At 37.6% G+C, this 13,091-nt stretch overlaps 1 protein-coding gene and 1 pseudogene across 1 annotated transcript; one reads left to right on the top strand and one right to left on the bottom strand.

Annotated features, from left to right (window-relative positions):
• Positions 1-41: 41 nt before the first annotated feature.
• Positions 42-4,846, top strand: LOC138311500 (putative nuclease HARBI1; annotated as a pseudogene).
• A 1,390-nt stretch (positions 4,847-6,236) lies between these two features.
• LOC138311501 (nuclear apoptosis-inducing factor 1-like) lies at positions 6,237-7,911 on the bottom strand. The gene is made up of 3 exons (XM_069252826.1): positions 7,757-7,911; positions 6,556-6,718; positions 6,237-6,338 (listed from the first exon to the last, which is right to left on the bottom strand). The coding sequence occupies exons 1-3, from the start codon at positions 7,909-7,911 to the stop codon at positions 6,237-6,239; spliced, it is 420 nt and encodes a 139-aa protein (XP_069108927.1).
• Positions 7,912-13,091: the final 5,180 nt, after the last annotated feature.

Here is a 13,091-nt window from a genome sequence, read left to right on the forward strand (position 1 = left end):
AACAATCTCACCCGTTATTACACGCCCAACCCGGCGTTCACATGCAGTGCCCCCCACAACACGGGTCCTTGTGTGCCTTAGATATTTTGCGAAGGGGAGGGGAGGGGTTCGCAGAGCATCTGTTAGTCGCAGTATTTCATCTGTGACCAATGCACTCTTTGACGAGTATCGCCATGTTATAAAATTCCCTTCCTCCATGACTGAAGTCCGTGCAGTGAAAGTTTCCACGGAATCGTCGGATTGCCCAATGTTGTGGGTGCTATTGATGGGACTCTTATACCAATCCAATCCCCACCGTCGACGAGCATGTATTTGTTTGCAGAAAAGGTTATCATGCACTAAATGTGCAAGCAATCTGCGACCATTCTTTGAAGTAAGTTGTATTGATGTAACTCATGCATACCCGCCAGCGTTCTTTAATTGAATGAGTGATGTCCCCTTAGTCGATTATAATTAAGAAAGAAATGCAAAAAGACGGAACATACAATGTGAAAGCCGTACACATATATCCCTGAATAATTTTTGCTACAACACCAAAGCGATGCATTCTAAACGTATTAATCAGTTTGTGTTAAACAATGAAAAAACAAAATTAAGCCTCTTAACTCTAGTCCTTGATTCTTTATTATGATATCATCATTGTTTTAACTGTAAATTTTTCGTCATAATAATTTCAATTGGTGCTGATAACATAAATTATGTTAAGAAATGCATAATTATTTTTTAAAAAAATCATGAAGACTAAATGTAAATTAACCTATGAAGTAGGTCTAGTTCATGTGTACATGTATGTGAAAAATATACGGGGACCTGAGAATTAGTTTACATACAATGTACATATATGTAATGTGTGTGTGTGTGTTATTTATACATGTTGTTTATTTTGACTTAATGTTCTTGTTCAAAACAGATAAAATGTATATCCATATTTTGTATTATCATAGAAGGATTAACAAATTGTTAACATGTGGCAAAAGTTGCCTGTGGAATATAGCACGCGTATTAATTTATATGCGATATGTGGAGCCATATTTGTGGATTATTTCAAAGCATGGTTATATTGTCGTATATTTGTTTGATATCTGCTCGAGTTTTATGCACAATAAAGTATACAAAACAATGCAAACTGTCATAGAACTGTCATAGAGTACATATGTACAATGTAGGCTCTGTGGTAATGCATGGTATGGATATTAGCATCACGTTACCATTAATTGAATCCTCCTTATACATGTAACCATCACAGCAAGGATATACAAGTGAGGAGGATTTGTCACAGCTGTCTCTTTACACCATACTATACACGACGCGGGACCGATGAATTGATAGTAAAAATCATTTTTCTCAACAAATACCTGTAAGATTTAGAAGAAATGTCGTAAATTGTCATTAAAAGATATAGATCTCATGAAATGACGGCCCGCTTCAGAAAGTAAAGCGGTAATTATAATCCCACAGGGATCTGAGAATTAGTTACAGTTTATGATTATGGACCCATCAGAGTCAGTGGCCGAAGACCATTTTAGACGTTTTAGAGGTCTAGGTCAAAAATCGGTATATCATACTCTACATACCGTATTCGCCGTAATTACATATAGCATCCAAACTGTAACTAAGGGGGCGCTTATCAACGAACCAAAATGTAAGTTGTGGGCGAAACAAGAGGCCCAGAGGGCCTGTATCGCTCACCTGGTTTGAAATGCCAAGTAATGTTCTGAGTACTGGTTCATTGTTTCTTTTCTGAAGGAATTTTCATATTAACCTCTAAATCCCCTATTGGGCCCCACCCCTCCTGCCCCCAGGGGGTCAGAGCCAAAATTTATACAAGTTCTGTTCCCTTTCCCCCAAGGATGTTTGTGGCCAAATTTGGTTAGCGATTTATAGAATTTACCTATAATATCCCTATTGGGCCCCGCCCCTCCTGCCCCCCCGGGACCACAGCCAAAATTTATACAAACTCAGTTCTTATTCTCCCAAGGATATTTCTGGCCAAATTTGGTTACATTCCATGCAGAACTCTATGACTAGTAGCGATTTAAAGGATTTACCTCTATTTCCCCTATTGGGCCTCACCCCCTCCAGCCCCCGGGAGGCCAGAGCCAAAATTTATACAAGTTCTGTTCCCCTTCCCCAAAGGATGTTTGTGGCCAAATTTGTTTCCAATCCATGCAGAACTGTAAGACTATTAGCGATGTTTGTTTGTTTGTTTGATTAATTAACGTCCTATTAACAGCTATGGTCATGTAAGGACGGCCTCCCATGTATGCGGTGTGTTGCGTGTATGTTGTGCGAGGTGCGTGTTTTGGGAGACTGCGGTATATTTATATTGTGTCTTCTTGTATAGTGGAACTGTTGCCCTTTTTATAGTGCTATATCACTGAAGCATGCCACCGAAGACACCAAGCAACACACCCCACCCGGTCACATTATACTGACAACGGGCGAACCAGTCGTCCCACTCCCTGTATGCTGAGCGCTAAGCAGGAGCAGAAACTACCACTTTGATAGACTTTGGTGTGTCTCTCGGCCAGGGGACAGAACCCAGAGCCTTCCTCAAAAGTGAGGCGGTGCCAAGGAAGGCATTAGGAAAGATAAAGTCAATTAGGAAGAAAAGAAAAGATAAGATCCTAAATCCGGGGGGGGGGGGGGGGGGGGGCAGAGCAAACATTATACAAGTTCTGTTCCCTTCCCCCAAGGATGTTTGTGGCCAAATTTGGTTACATTTCATTCAGAACTCTATGACTAGTAGCGATTTAAAGGTTTTACCTCTATTTCCCATATTGGGCCCCGCCCCTCCTGCCCCCGTGGGGCCAGAGACAAAATTTATACACGTTCTGTTCCCCTTTCCCCAAGGATATTTGTGGTCAAATTTGGTTACATTCAATTCAGAACTCTATGACTAGTAGCGATTTAAAGGATTTACCTCTATTTCCCCTATTGGGCCCTGCCCCCGGGGGGTCAGAGCCAAAATTTAAACAAGTTCTGTTCCCCCTCTCCCAAGGATGTTTGTGGCCAAATTTGGTTACAATCCATGCAGAACTCTAGGACAAGTAGCATTTTATAGGAAATGTTGACGGACGGACGGACGACGGACGCCACGCCATGACATAAGCTCACCGGCCCTTCGGGCCAGGTGAGCTAAAAAATCAGCAGTATTTTAATCCTTTTTGTACTAATAACACATAAATCAGTTACATTAAACATGCATATGTCTTTCATCCTTTGAGACGCATTATCCCCAATGTCGTGATTCACATGTAAAAACTCGCGAGTTCATATAATAAATTATTATGATGTTAAAGGCATCACATGTTGTAAAATATTGTTAAATCCATTGGATGGGGGCGCTTATACAACTTCAACTTCTTCTCTAGAAGATGGGAGGTGCGCTTATAAAGGGAGGGTCGTTAATTTAATATTTCGGCGAAAACGATATATACACGTACGTATTGGGCGAGTCAAAAGGAAATATGTCGTCGCCAAAAGTGCTCGGGACGTATTCGTCCAAAACACCGAGTGACTTATCCTCCTCATCTACATCCTTGATCACAGATAGGGAACAGAAACTCAACACATTATTTTATATCTTAGGTTCATAAATGTCGTCTGCAAATGGCCAGGGTCTGTTCACGACCCACAGTGGTGTTGGAACGACAGTGGACCAGATGTATGGATGGCTGTTAGGGGATTCGGGTTATCCCTTGAGGCCATGGCTTCTTACACCAGTAGCCATCCCTGCATCCAAAAGTGATGAAATGTATGTGCATTAAAGCGAATATATATATTTGATTGAGTAACATTCTTAATATATATACGTTAACGTGTATATGTTTGGAATCACGAAGGTCCCAAATTCGCTTTAAACATGCAATTTAAGTATAAGGGACGTGAATTAATTTATCCGTGAAACATATAATAGATTAGAAACTATCCGATGTGAATAATCACAAGGAGACTTGGTCCACTACATGTAATTTTATAGAGTACATAACAAAACACCATGCAGAGAACGAAATGCAAGCAGAAAACAAGTACATGCATTAAAAGGTTATTTTAATAAGAAGGTAATGAAATCACTGATCTTTATACACAATTTATTTTTTCAGTTCGCAATTGTACATACCCGGTAATAAAGATGTATACATACAGGCTTACATACTAAATGTACCTACATACAGACAGATAGACAAACAAACTAATCAATTAAGTCTCTTTGTTATCCATGCAGGTACAACAAATCTAATATGAAAACAAGGAATGTGGTAGAGAGATCTTTTGGACTGCTTAAGTCAAGATTCAGGTATTTTAGTTTGTACAAAAATTGATTTCCTTTATATCAATGGAAGTAAAATAATGATAAATTGAATGAGTACATAAGGAAAATATAAACGAGTATGTCAAATACATGTAGTTGCATGCAGGTGCAATATATGGCCATGTATCCATTGTACATGTATAATCAAACTTCAATTTCAATTATTTTTTCTATATATTTGTTTAACATAGAGAGTATACTATCATAATATAAAGCACATACATGTATGTATATGATATCATTTAGAAAGATTTTTATTTTTTAGATGTACGAAACTGGAATTAGTTCACAAATGGTTCTCTGAAAATTCCTTTCAGGTCTTTACACAAGTCTACTGGTTGCATCATGTTTTCTCCAGCAAAAACATGCAAGGTGGTTTACGTTTGTTTTATTCTTCACAACTTGTGCATTGATAATGCGGTTGACCCTCCCGAGAATGAAATAGATCCAGAACCAGAACCAGAAAACATCCAATACCATGGACATCTGGAAGATGGACGCGATGTCAGAAGAAATATAATTTACATATAGTGTAGTATAATATATATAAATAATAAGAATTTTAGACTTTGAAATTTGGACTAATATATAATTATCTACATATATCTTTCATATAAATGATAAGAATTTTAGAAATTTTATAATTTATTATATCAAATTATATAATGTATAACATGGCGACGAATGTAGTATAATATATATAAATGATAAGAATTTTAGACTTTGAAATTTGGACTAATATATAATTATCTACATATATCTTTCACGTATGTTACACTGTGTAGGTCAAGCACATGTGTTTCATATTTACAATAGTATATGTACGTGCATGTAAAGTCTATTGAAAACCAACCTCTGTTAGGGTCATTGTATTGCTATTAATTACATAGCTATGTTATTAATTATGTTACATGATAAGTCTAATGAGTAAACATGTTTCCCTATGTAATACAGCATCTACGTTGGGTCAAATGTTCCAGGTATTGGCTTTCATACCCAAATATTGACATATGTTATCCTGATGTACTGCTATATTAACTCGCCAATAATCTCTGTACAGAGTCGATTCCTAAGACTCCAATAAACGTATCGTACCATTCACTGAATCTGCGTTGGAGTTCTACATCTATACACACCACAACAACCTACGAAACTACACGAAGTTATAAACATCATAATAGTTGATTTAATGAACAGATATTCTTGTTACCATTCCATTTCTGTGTTTTTTTTTGTTACTATGTCTGAAATTTAAAATAAGATGAGCAAGATTAAAAACACTTGAGAAATCGAAGTATCAATAGTGTCTTGAATGAAAAGTAAGTTACTATTTTCTGGCAGCCATAACAGAATTAAATGAATTACCATATCCATAACAGGTGCAATCATAAACCCCTATATTAAGGCAAAAATCACGACACTACGAATCTATAATCCAAATATAATGAAGAAATCAATGTCAGTTATTATAGAGATTGAACAGTGTTTTGATTGCGTTAAAGGTGGTATGAAAGCAATGGGATACAGACATATTCAATGTAGCGCGTTAATAAACCGTTACAATGCTTGAACACATGTTTTGTTTTGATGTCAAATACATATTTAATTGGATCTAATAAAAAATCTTTATTGTTATTTTAAAATCCGTCAACTTATGACGCAAAATCCTATCGAAGCGTTAACTAGAAGTAGTCCGAACCTGCACTGCGTTTGTATTCATACGTCATTGCGTTTACGCTAATTTGAACGCAACTCCCCTCCCGTTGACTATATAGGGACATATGTAAATATATACTGATAACAGTTTTTCATGCAACACTTGCACTAAAACCTTAACATGTTGAATTTGGCCCCTTGGGCTTCTTAAAATTCTCAAAATCAAACATTTTGTTCTTATACATGATATTTGATGTTTCATTTATTAATCTGTCATTAGCATCAAATAGTTATATATTCCTTCCATTGACGACTCCACAACACCTTCAATACCAACGATGAAAGCTTTTGAAATCACAGTTAGAATCTGTAATCACAAATGGATGTACAATGTCTGATAAAAAATGTGTAATATAACTGAAATAATGAAGCTATTATTCAATGGCATTGCATTTCATTATATTTACTTATCATTTCTACTATATAAACTAACCGAGCCAAAGTGAAGTCTATGTGAGTAAATGAAACCCAAAACATGACCATTATGATGTCAATAATGTTGAAATAGTAATTGAGACATATACCTGCTCCTGCATCTGTGAGAGTGGTTTGGGAGCTGACCCTCCACCTGTCTGTCTCTGCATCATCATGCGGGCAGACTCCCTTTTTCTTGTTTCCCCCACCATGTCCTGCCACTTCTTCTTTATTTCATCTCTACTTCTGGTTGTAGGGCTTATCGCATTGATGCTGCTCACGAACAGAATAAAAGATAAAAATGATGCATGTAAAAAAAAAAGGTTCTCTCTCGGCTCCGAACTGGACACACATATTTTACACATTCCTATCTATTGAGAGGGGAGGATCCTCCTACATGCCATGCATGTGATTCTCCTCTCACAGTGGAGCATATTTTATTGCATTGTATTGATTTTAAACACATACGAGATAAATACTACGATGTCTCCGACATGTACACTTTATTTCATGCCGCGAGACATAATCGTATTTCCAATTATCTCAAAGAGATCGGTATTTTAAGCAAAATTTGAACGTTTTCTCATCATACATCGTATCAACTGAACATTTCATCGTTTCATCAACATTGTCATGACCTTAGCTGTTAATAGGACGTTAATTAATCAAACAAACAAACAAATCATCAACATTGTGCATGAGTTTTCTCATGTGTTTTAGCCAAAACTATTTTATCCCATGCAAACCTTTTTTTATCAAATAAACGTTTACAATCTGTGTTTTAGTCCTTACTTGCTTTTTCTTACCCTGAACTTTTATCCTGATATTAATGCATGACTTGTAGTTTGGCCCTAAATGACCATAGTTGTCGATGGGCCGTAAAACTCAAACAAACAAACAAACAAACAAAAATGTAAAAATGAGAAATGGAAGACTGTCCTTTTTACCTGTTGATAATCATAACAAAGGTCATTGGCTTAATCAACTTAATTCTTAAGTAAGAAACCTTCCTTAAAATTCGTAATGCTTTTCCTAAGGAGAATATTGATTGCTTGATGGGCTTACAGCGTGCTACCCCAACTGAGAACGACGCGTGTATTTAAAGTAAACCCATACCGCTCTACCGCTGACTTGTATCGATGTACTGAAATTAGTGTAGCCAGTTTTTTTAGACTCGAGTACTGTCGCCAATCCACAGGTAAATCGTTGGTGCTCTGGCTATATTATAGCTGTACCAAACACAATCGTAATTGTTACAAATACTATAAAAGCTTGTGCTAGTTATGTGCCTCTCATGAAACGTAGACGTACCTGTCTGTGATCTGTTGCCAGACGTCAGCCTTTTTTATAGTAACAGTCGAGCTGAACTTGCACTGAATAATATCTATGTGCTGGATAGCTAGCTCTGCAAGCGTCTGGCATTCAGTTTCCGTAAAGTTCGGACGCCTCTTCATTTTGTTCTCCATTGCCTATCGTCTGCTGCTGCCTTGGGCGATGTTTTTTTTTACAAATGAATCCTACGTGTACCCGTAAAGTTACAAATGCTTTGTGAAACGGTACCCTGTATTTTAATCAGATTGGGAAGAATAGAAAAGATTAGATCCTAAATTTTGTCGCCTTTTACGATCATGCAATAGGGGCAGCAGGTACAATTCTAACGCCCTACATGCAGGGCATTGACAGTCGGGAATATGTTTATGCAAGTTTTAATTGCTAATCTGATGCTTTTTGATAAAATATAACTCGGGATACTTGCTAAACAATACTCTCAATTTTCCTTGCGCATGCTTGACCTGAATCACGTTTATTGAAATCTCGCGGTAGTTCACGAGATTTTATCATACTGGGGGCAACCACAACAACATGGCGGCGATTGTACCGGTTGACAATGACAGCGAGTGGGAAAAGTGTCTTAGAGGAGTTCCCGACTTTGCTAAATTAAAGCATTACCTCAATACAAATCGAAACAAGACTTTTGACAAAGACGGAATTCGAGCATACAAGTCGCTCAAGGCCTATAAATTCTTCGAAGAAGGATATGTTCAAAAGATTATGTCGTTGCAGAAAAACAACAACTTTTAGGCCTACGTTCGTGCGGAAGTGATGGCTTCAATGGCGAGAAAAGTTTACAAAACTAATGTTTGTTTTTCTTCAGAAGGAAATGTAGACAGTGCATCGTGTAACTGTGTTGCAGGGTAAGTTCATTGTTTCCTCTGAGTACTATTATACAATACAATCAGAATAGTATAGCGGTCATGATGATGATACAACGATGAACGTGTGTCACTTTGTGTACTTGGCCGACAGAAAGTCGGTCGATGAAAAAATTATAGGTTGATGGTTAGGTGTGAAACGTCCCTATGTGTGCTGGACTGACAGGAAGTCGGTAGATTGAATAAATCTGTAGATAGGTGTGAAAAACGGACCCATGGCAACTACAATGTGTAACCAATAATGTGGAGGTGCACATGTATACATAATTGCTCTTCCTCTATAAATAAAAACAAAACAATGCCTTATACATTCTGTAATAGTGGGTTTGTAAAACATTATGCCAAACTCTTCGAAATATAATACATTCACAAATCAATGAGTTGATGTACTCTTATATACAAAAGTATATACATGGGGCCGCAGTGGTCTAGTGGTTAATCTTTTGGATTTATTAGTTTAAAGTCCTATTAACAGCCAGGGCCACGCAAAGGACGCGCCAGGTTTGTTTGTGGAGGAATGCCGGAGTACCTGGAGAAAAATCCTACATCGGGCATTTGCCTGTTACTGACCATAGGTCAGTGGTTATTCGCCGGGTACTCCAGCTTTCCTCTTAAAAATGAAAATTATTAAAAATTGGGTAATTTGCTCCTGTTTTATTCCATGACTTCTACAAATTATTTTTCTTGGCATAGACCAATTAATGATAAGCATTAGTCTAAAAAATATACCCAAAGCTTTCTACCATTATCGGTGCTATATTTATCTTAACCCATGTGTTATGAATTCATTTCTCCTGCTTAGCGCTCAGCATACAGGGAGTGGGACGACTGATTCGCCCGTTGTCAGTATAATGTGACCGGGCGGGGTATGTTGCTTGGTGTCTTCGGTGGCATGCTTCAGTGATATAGCACTATAAAAAGGGCAACAGTTCCACTATACAAGAAGACACAACATGAATATACCGCAGTCTCCCAAAACACGCACCTCGCACAACATACACGCAACACACCACATACATGGGAGGCCGTCCTTACATGACCATAGCTGTTAATAGGACGTTAATAAATCAAACAAACAAACAAACAAATCGGTGACGGATGTGTTATGTGAATGGAACAAACCTGCAAAAAAAGCCGTGGAACCAAAAACTGTTCACGATATAAGGGTTGTAACGTAAGTTGATATGTTTGCTATGGTGTAGCTATTTTTCAAGCATTAACAAAATTTTAATAAAAATATATGATTATGTGGAACTAAACAGTGATGCCACAGCCATTCATGTAAAGACAGTAAAATAAGTCGTGCTTAAGTGGATTGGTTGTTGTAATGTGAACTGATGGCTTACATATACTGCACAGTATCAAGGTCACTTGATATTATCATCTTATAAAGACTTTGGTGCAGAATCAGAGATCATTTTTACGATGCAGTTATGGTAAATAAACTCGGCTAGTATTTGGGTATAATAAACAAGCCTAGAGGGTGTAAATATATAAATATGGAAATAAGTCCGTATTGAATGAAGTCAACATTTTTAGATAAATACTTCTTCTTAATATGATCACTATATTTAAAAAAAAAATGAAATTTCTCATTCTTTTCACTCAAGCTACAGGTAAACAACAATTTGAATGCCTGAAAAACTATCGACAGGACTTTTCCTATTGTTCTCAAATACATAAACAATGAATCTATGTGTATAAATTAGTTGTAAATAATTCACATTTAGAAATAGTTTTGAATTCTTTATTTCAAACAATTTGAACAAATTGTTTTTTCTTCTTTCAGACAAGAACATGGGAAAACACAAAAAGAAAGAAAAACACTGCACACGAAAAAATTAGACCCAAGGCAAGAAAAGAACAGAACAAGAAATGAAGACAGCTTTAAAAATCTGGTGGAAGCCCTATCTGAAGCTAATCCTTCTTATGGCTTTATGAAATACAACACCCACAATGGTGAGATATAAAAATAATAAAAAAATGGTGACTCTGGAATCCAATATTTCCTTTACATCACTACTAGTCGTAGAGTTCTACATAGATTATACATACATTATACATTAGATTAGAGTTTGTGTAAATTTTGGCTCTGACCCTCTGGGGCCCAATAGGGGAATTCGATCGAAAGTAGAGGTAAATCTTTTAAATTCCTTTAGAACAGAAACAATGATTCTGTATTAAGAAGAAAACTTAATACATAATACATGCCCTCTGGGCCTCATGTTCCCTTTTCTATCTCTTCTCTTAATGACCATAGTGCAAATGTAAAAAAATGTGAAATTGGTAGCATCTAAGCTGTCTAAATTAATATATGAATATCAAATTTACTTATTTCCTAGTAGTTTGTCATAACTTGTGCTTCACTCTTGTGAATACAGTTTATTTAAAACAGACATAGAAAGTCATTTATGTAGACTAACAGCAAATATCTTTCATGCGTTTTGAAGTTTTCATAGATGTACAAATTCTTTCACAGACTTCTTCGAGCCCATGTACAGAGGATAGGGAAGAAACACAAGATCTGTCATCAAAAGAACTTCATTTGCCACCAAGTTTACAGGAAACAGCTTGTGAAAAAACTGAAAGCTTCCTTACAACTGTCCACAGAGGAATTAGAAAGCTTAGAGAGGGAAACAGTGGACCAATCAGAAACAGAAATCTGGCATAACATCCGGCGCACAAGAATAACTGTATCTAGATTCCATTCAGTGATTTCAATGCGAGAAAAGACAAATCCTAAAAATCTTTTAAAAACATTCTTGTATAAGGACAAGAAGAAAACAACATCAGCAATGCAATTTGGACTTGAAAAAGAAGACAACAGTGCTCAGAGATTCTGTGAGATTATGCGTGAAAAGGGGTTTGACATACAGGTTTTGACATTGATATTCTAAAGACAATATTTAGGGGGCATCTGAAAGACAGTATTTGTTGACGATGCCTATACGATGTAATAATGACGAGGACAGAAAAATCCGTCCTTCAGTAGCCTGGAGGTTGGATAATCGATAGTCGCCTGCAAGAAAACTTACATTTCTAGAAAATAGACTGAAAATAGATGAGAAACTTTAGTATAGAAAACAGTTGGAATAATTCCAACACATGATTCGATGGTGACGAAGATGGATATTCCTTGTAAATCCACAATGTGCTAACATGATACTATGTAACAGAATGTAACTGTTTTTATTTTATTGAACTAGTTGATTTTGATAAAACATTTTGGAAAAACTGCGCCTGAGAAATGACAAGTTAAAACATGTAGATATTACTTTGTTTAGAATTGGTGCATTCCCTGGTGCACCCATGAAAGCTGGGTCCCACGTCCCGAGACGGGTGCACTTGGTCTCTTGCGGATGCAACAACACCCACTTTTTGGGGGTGTGATGTTGTCGTCCGCGTGATATCAGTGTTAGCTGAAGGCTTTCACAGTAGCTCCAATTTGATCCAACCTGTTTAGCGTGGGTTTGCATCTCGTATCCGGGGGACAGAAGGTCCCTGGTGGTTGAATAGGTTTGCTCTTTTTTCTCTCCTATTTTTTACTGCTACACACTACTGTTGGGCTTCAGACTCCGGTTAGAACGAGTAGGTAATATGGGCCCTGTATTATTCAATCGGCGGCTGGTCATGCCGAGCCCTTGGTTCGTAGATTTCCAAGAAGGCGGTGGCTTAGGGTCAATCGTGAGTTTAATTTGGATTGTCCCCATGATTCCCCTGATCTAGCTTGTGGGTGTTCAGATCTAGCGAGCGTGCTTTCGCAGAGCTTGATTTTGAATTATTTTCGTATCGAAATAATCCTATCCGATTAAACTATCATTGTAAACCCTGGCACTTTTGACACTGTTAAAGAAACCTAGTCATTCATGAGTTTCCCCCCAGTTGGGCTCCGAGGTGGGATGTGGGGCACTTCTATGCGAATAGAATAAACACATAAAGAATAGTGCTTCCCCAAACAAACTAAAGAATGGAACTACATCCAAAATCTCCCCCCCAAAAAAAGGAAATCAACCACAAATCAAACAAATCAAGAAAGTGCTGAACAAACACAATCCCGACAGTTTCTGGTACAAGTACCTCTACAACAGAGCGGTCAATGAACCACTGCAGGTTTATCACCCCTTAATAATGCGAAAGGGCATCAAAGGCAGTTTGCCCGGCGATGTCAAAATAACTGTTAAGCCCTTTGGGATCAGGGTGATCTCCTTTATAGAGGCTTTTTCCGCAAGCAACAAGCGGAGATACCTCCTTGGAACCACCAGTTTTGCCGGCCTCGACTGTGTTTGTAAAACCACACTCATCCATTAAAATTGCAGCAGAGGGGGTAATCAGGTGTGCCGCCCGAGGCCCAGCCTTGCGCAATGACAATGAGTGCCGGACATACTGTCCATACATCCAAGAGAGAGTGCATTCCGGTCACGAAACGTGAAGAG

This window comes from Argopecten irradians, unplaced genomic scaffold (assembly GCF_041381155.1).
Source record: "Argopecten irradians isolate NY unplaced genomic scaffold, Ai_NY scaffold_0034, whole genome shotgun sequence".
Taxonomy (NCBI): Eukaryota; Metazoa; Mollusca; class Bivalvia; order Pectinida; family Pectinidae; genus Argopecten; species Argopecten irradians.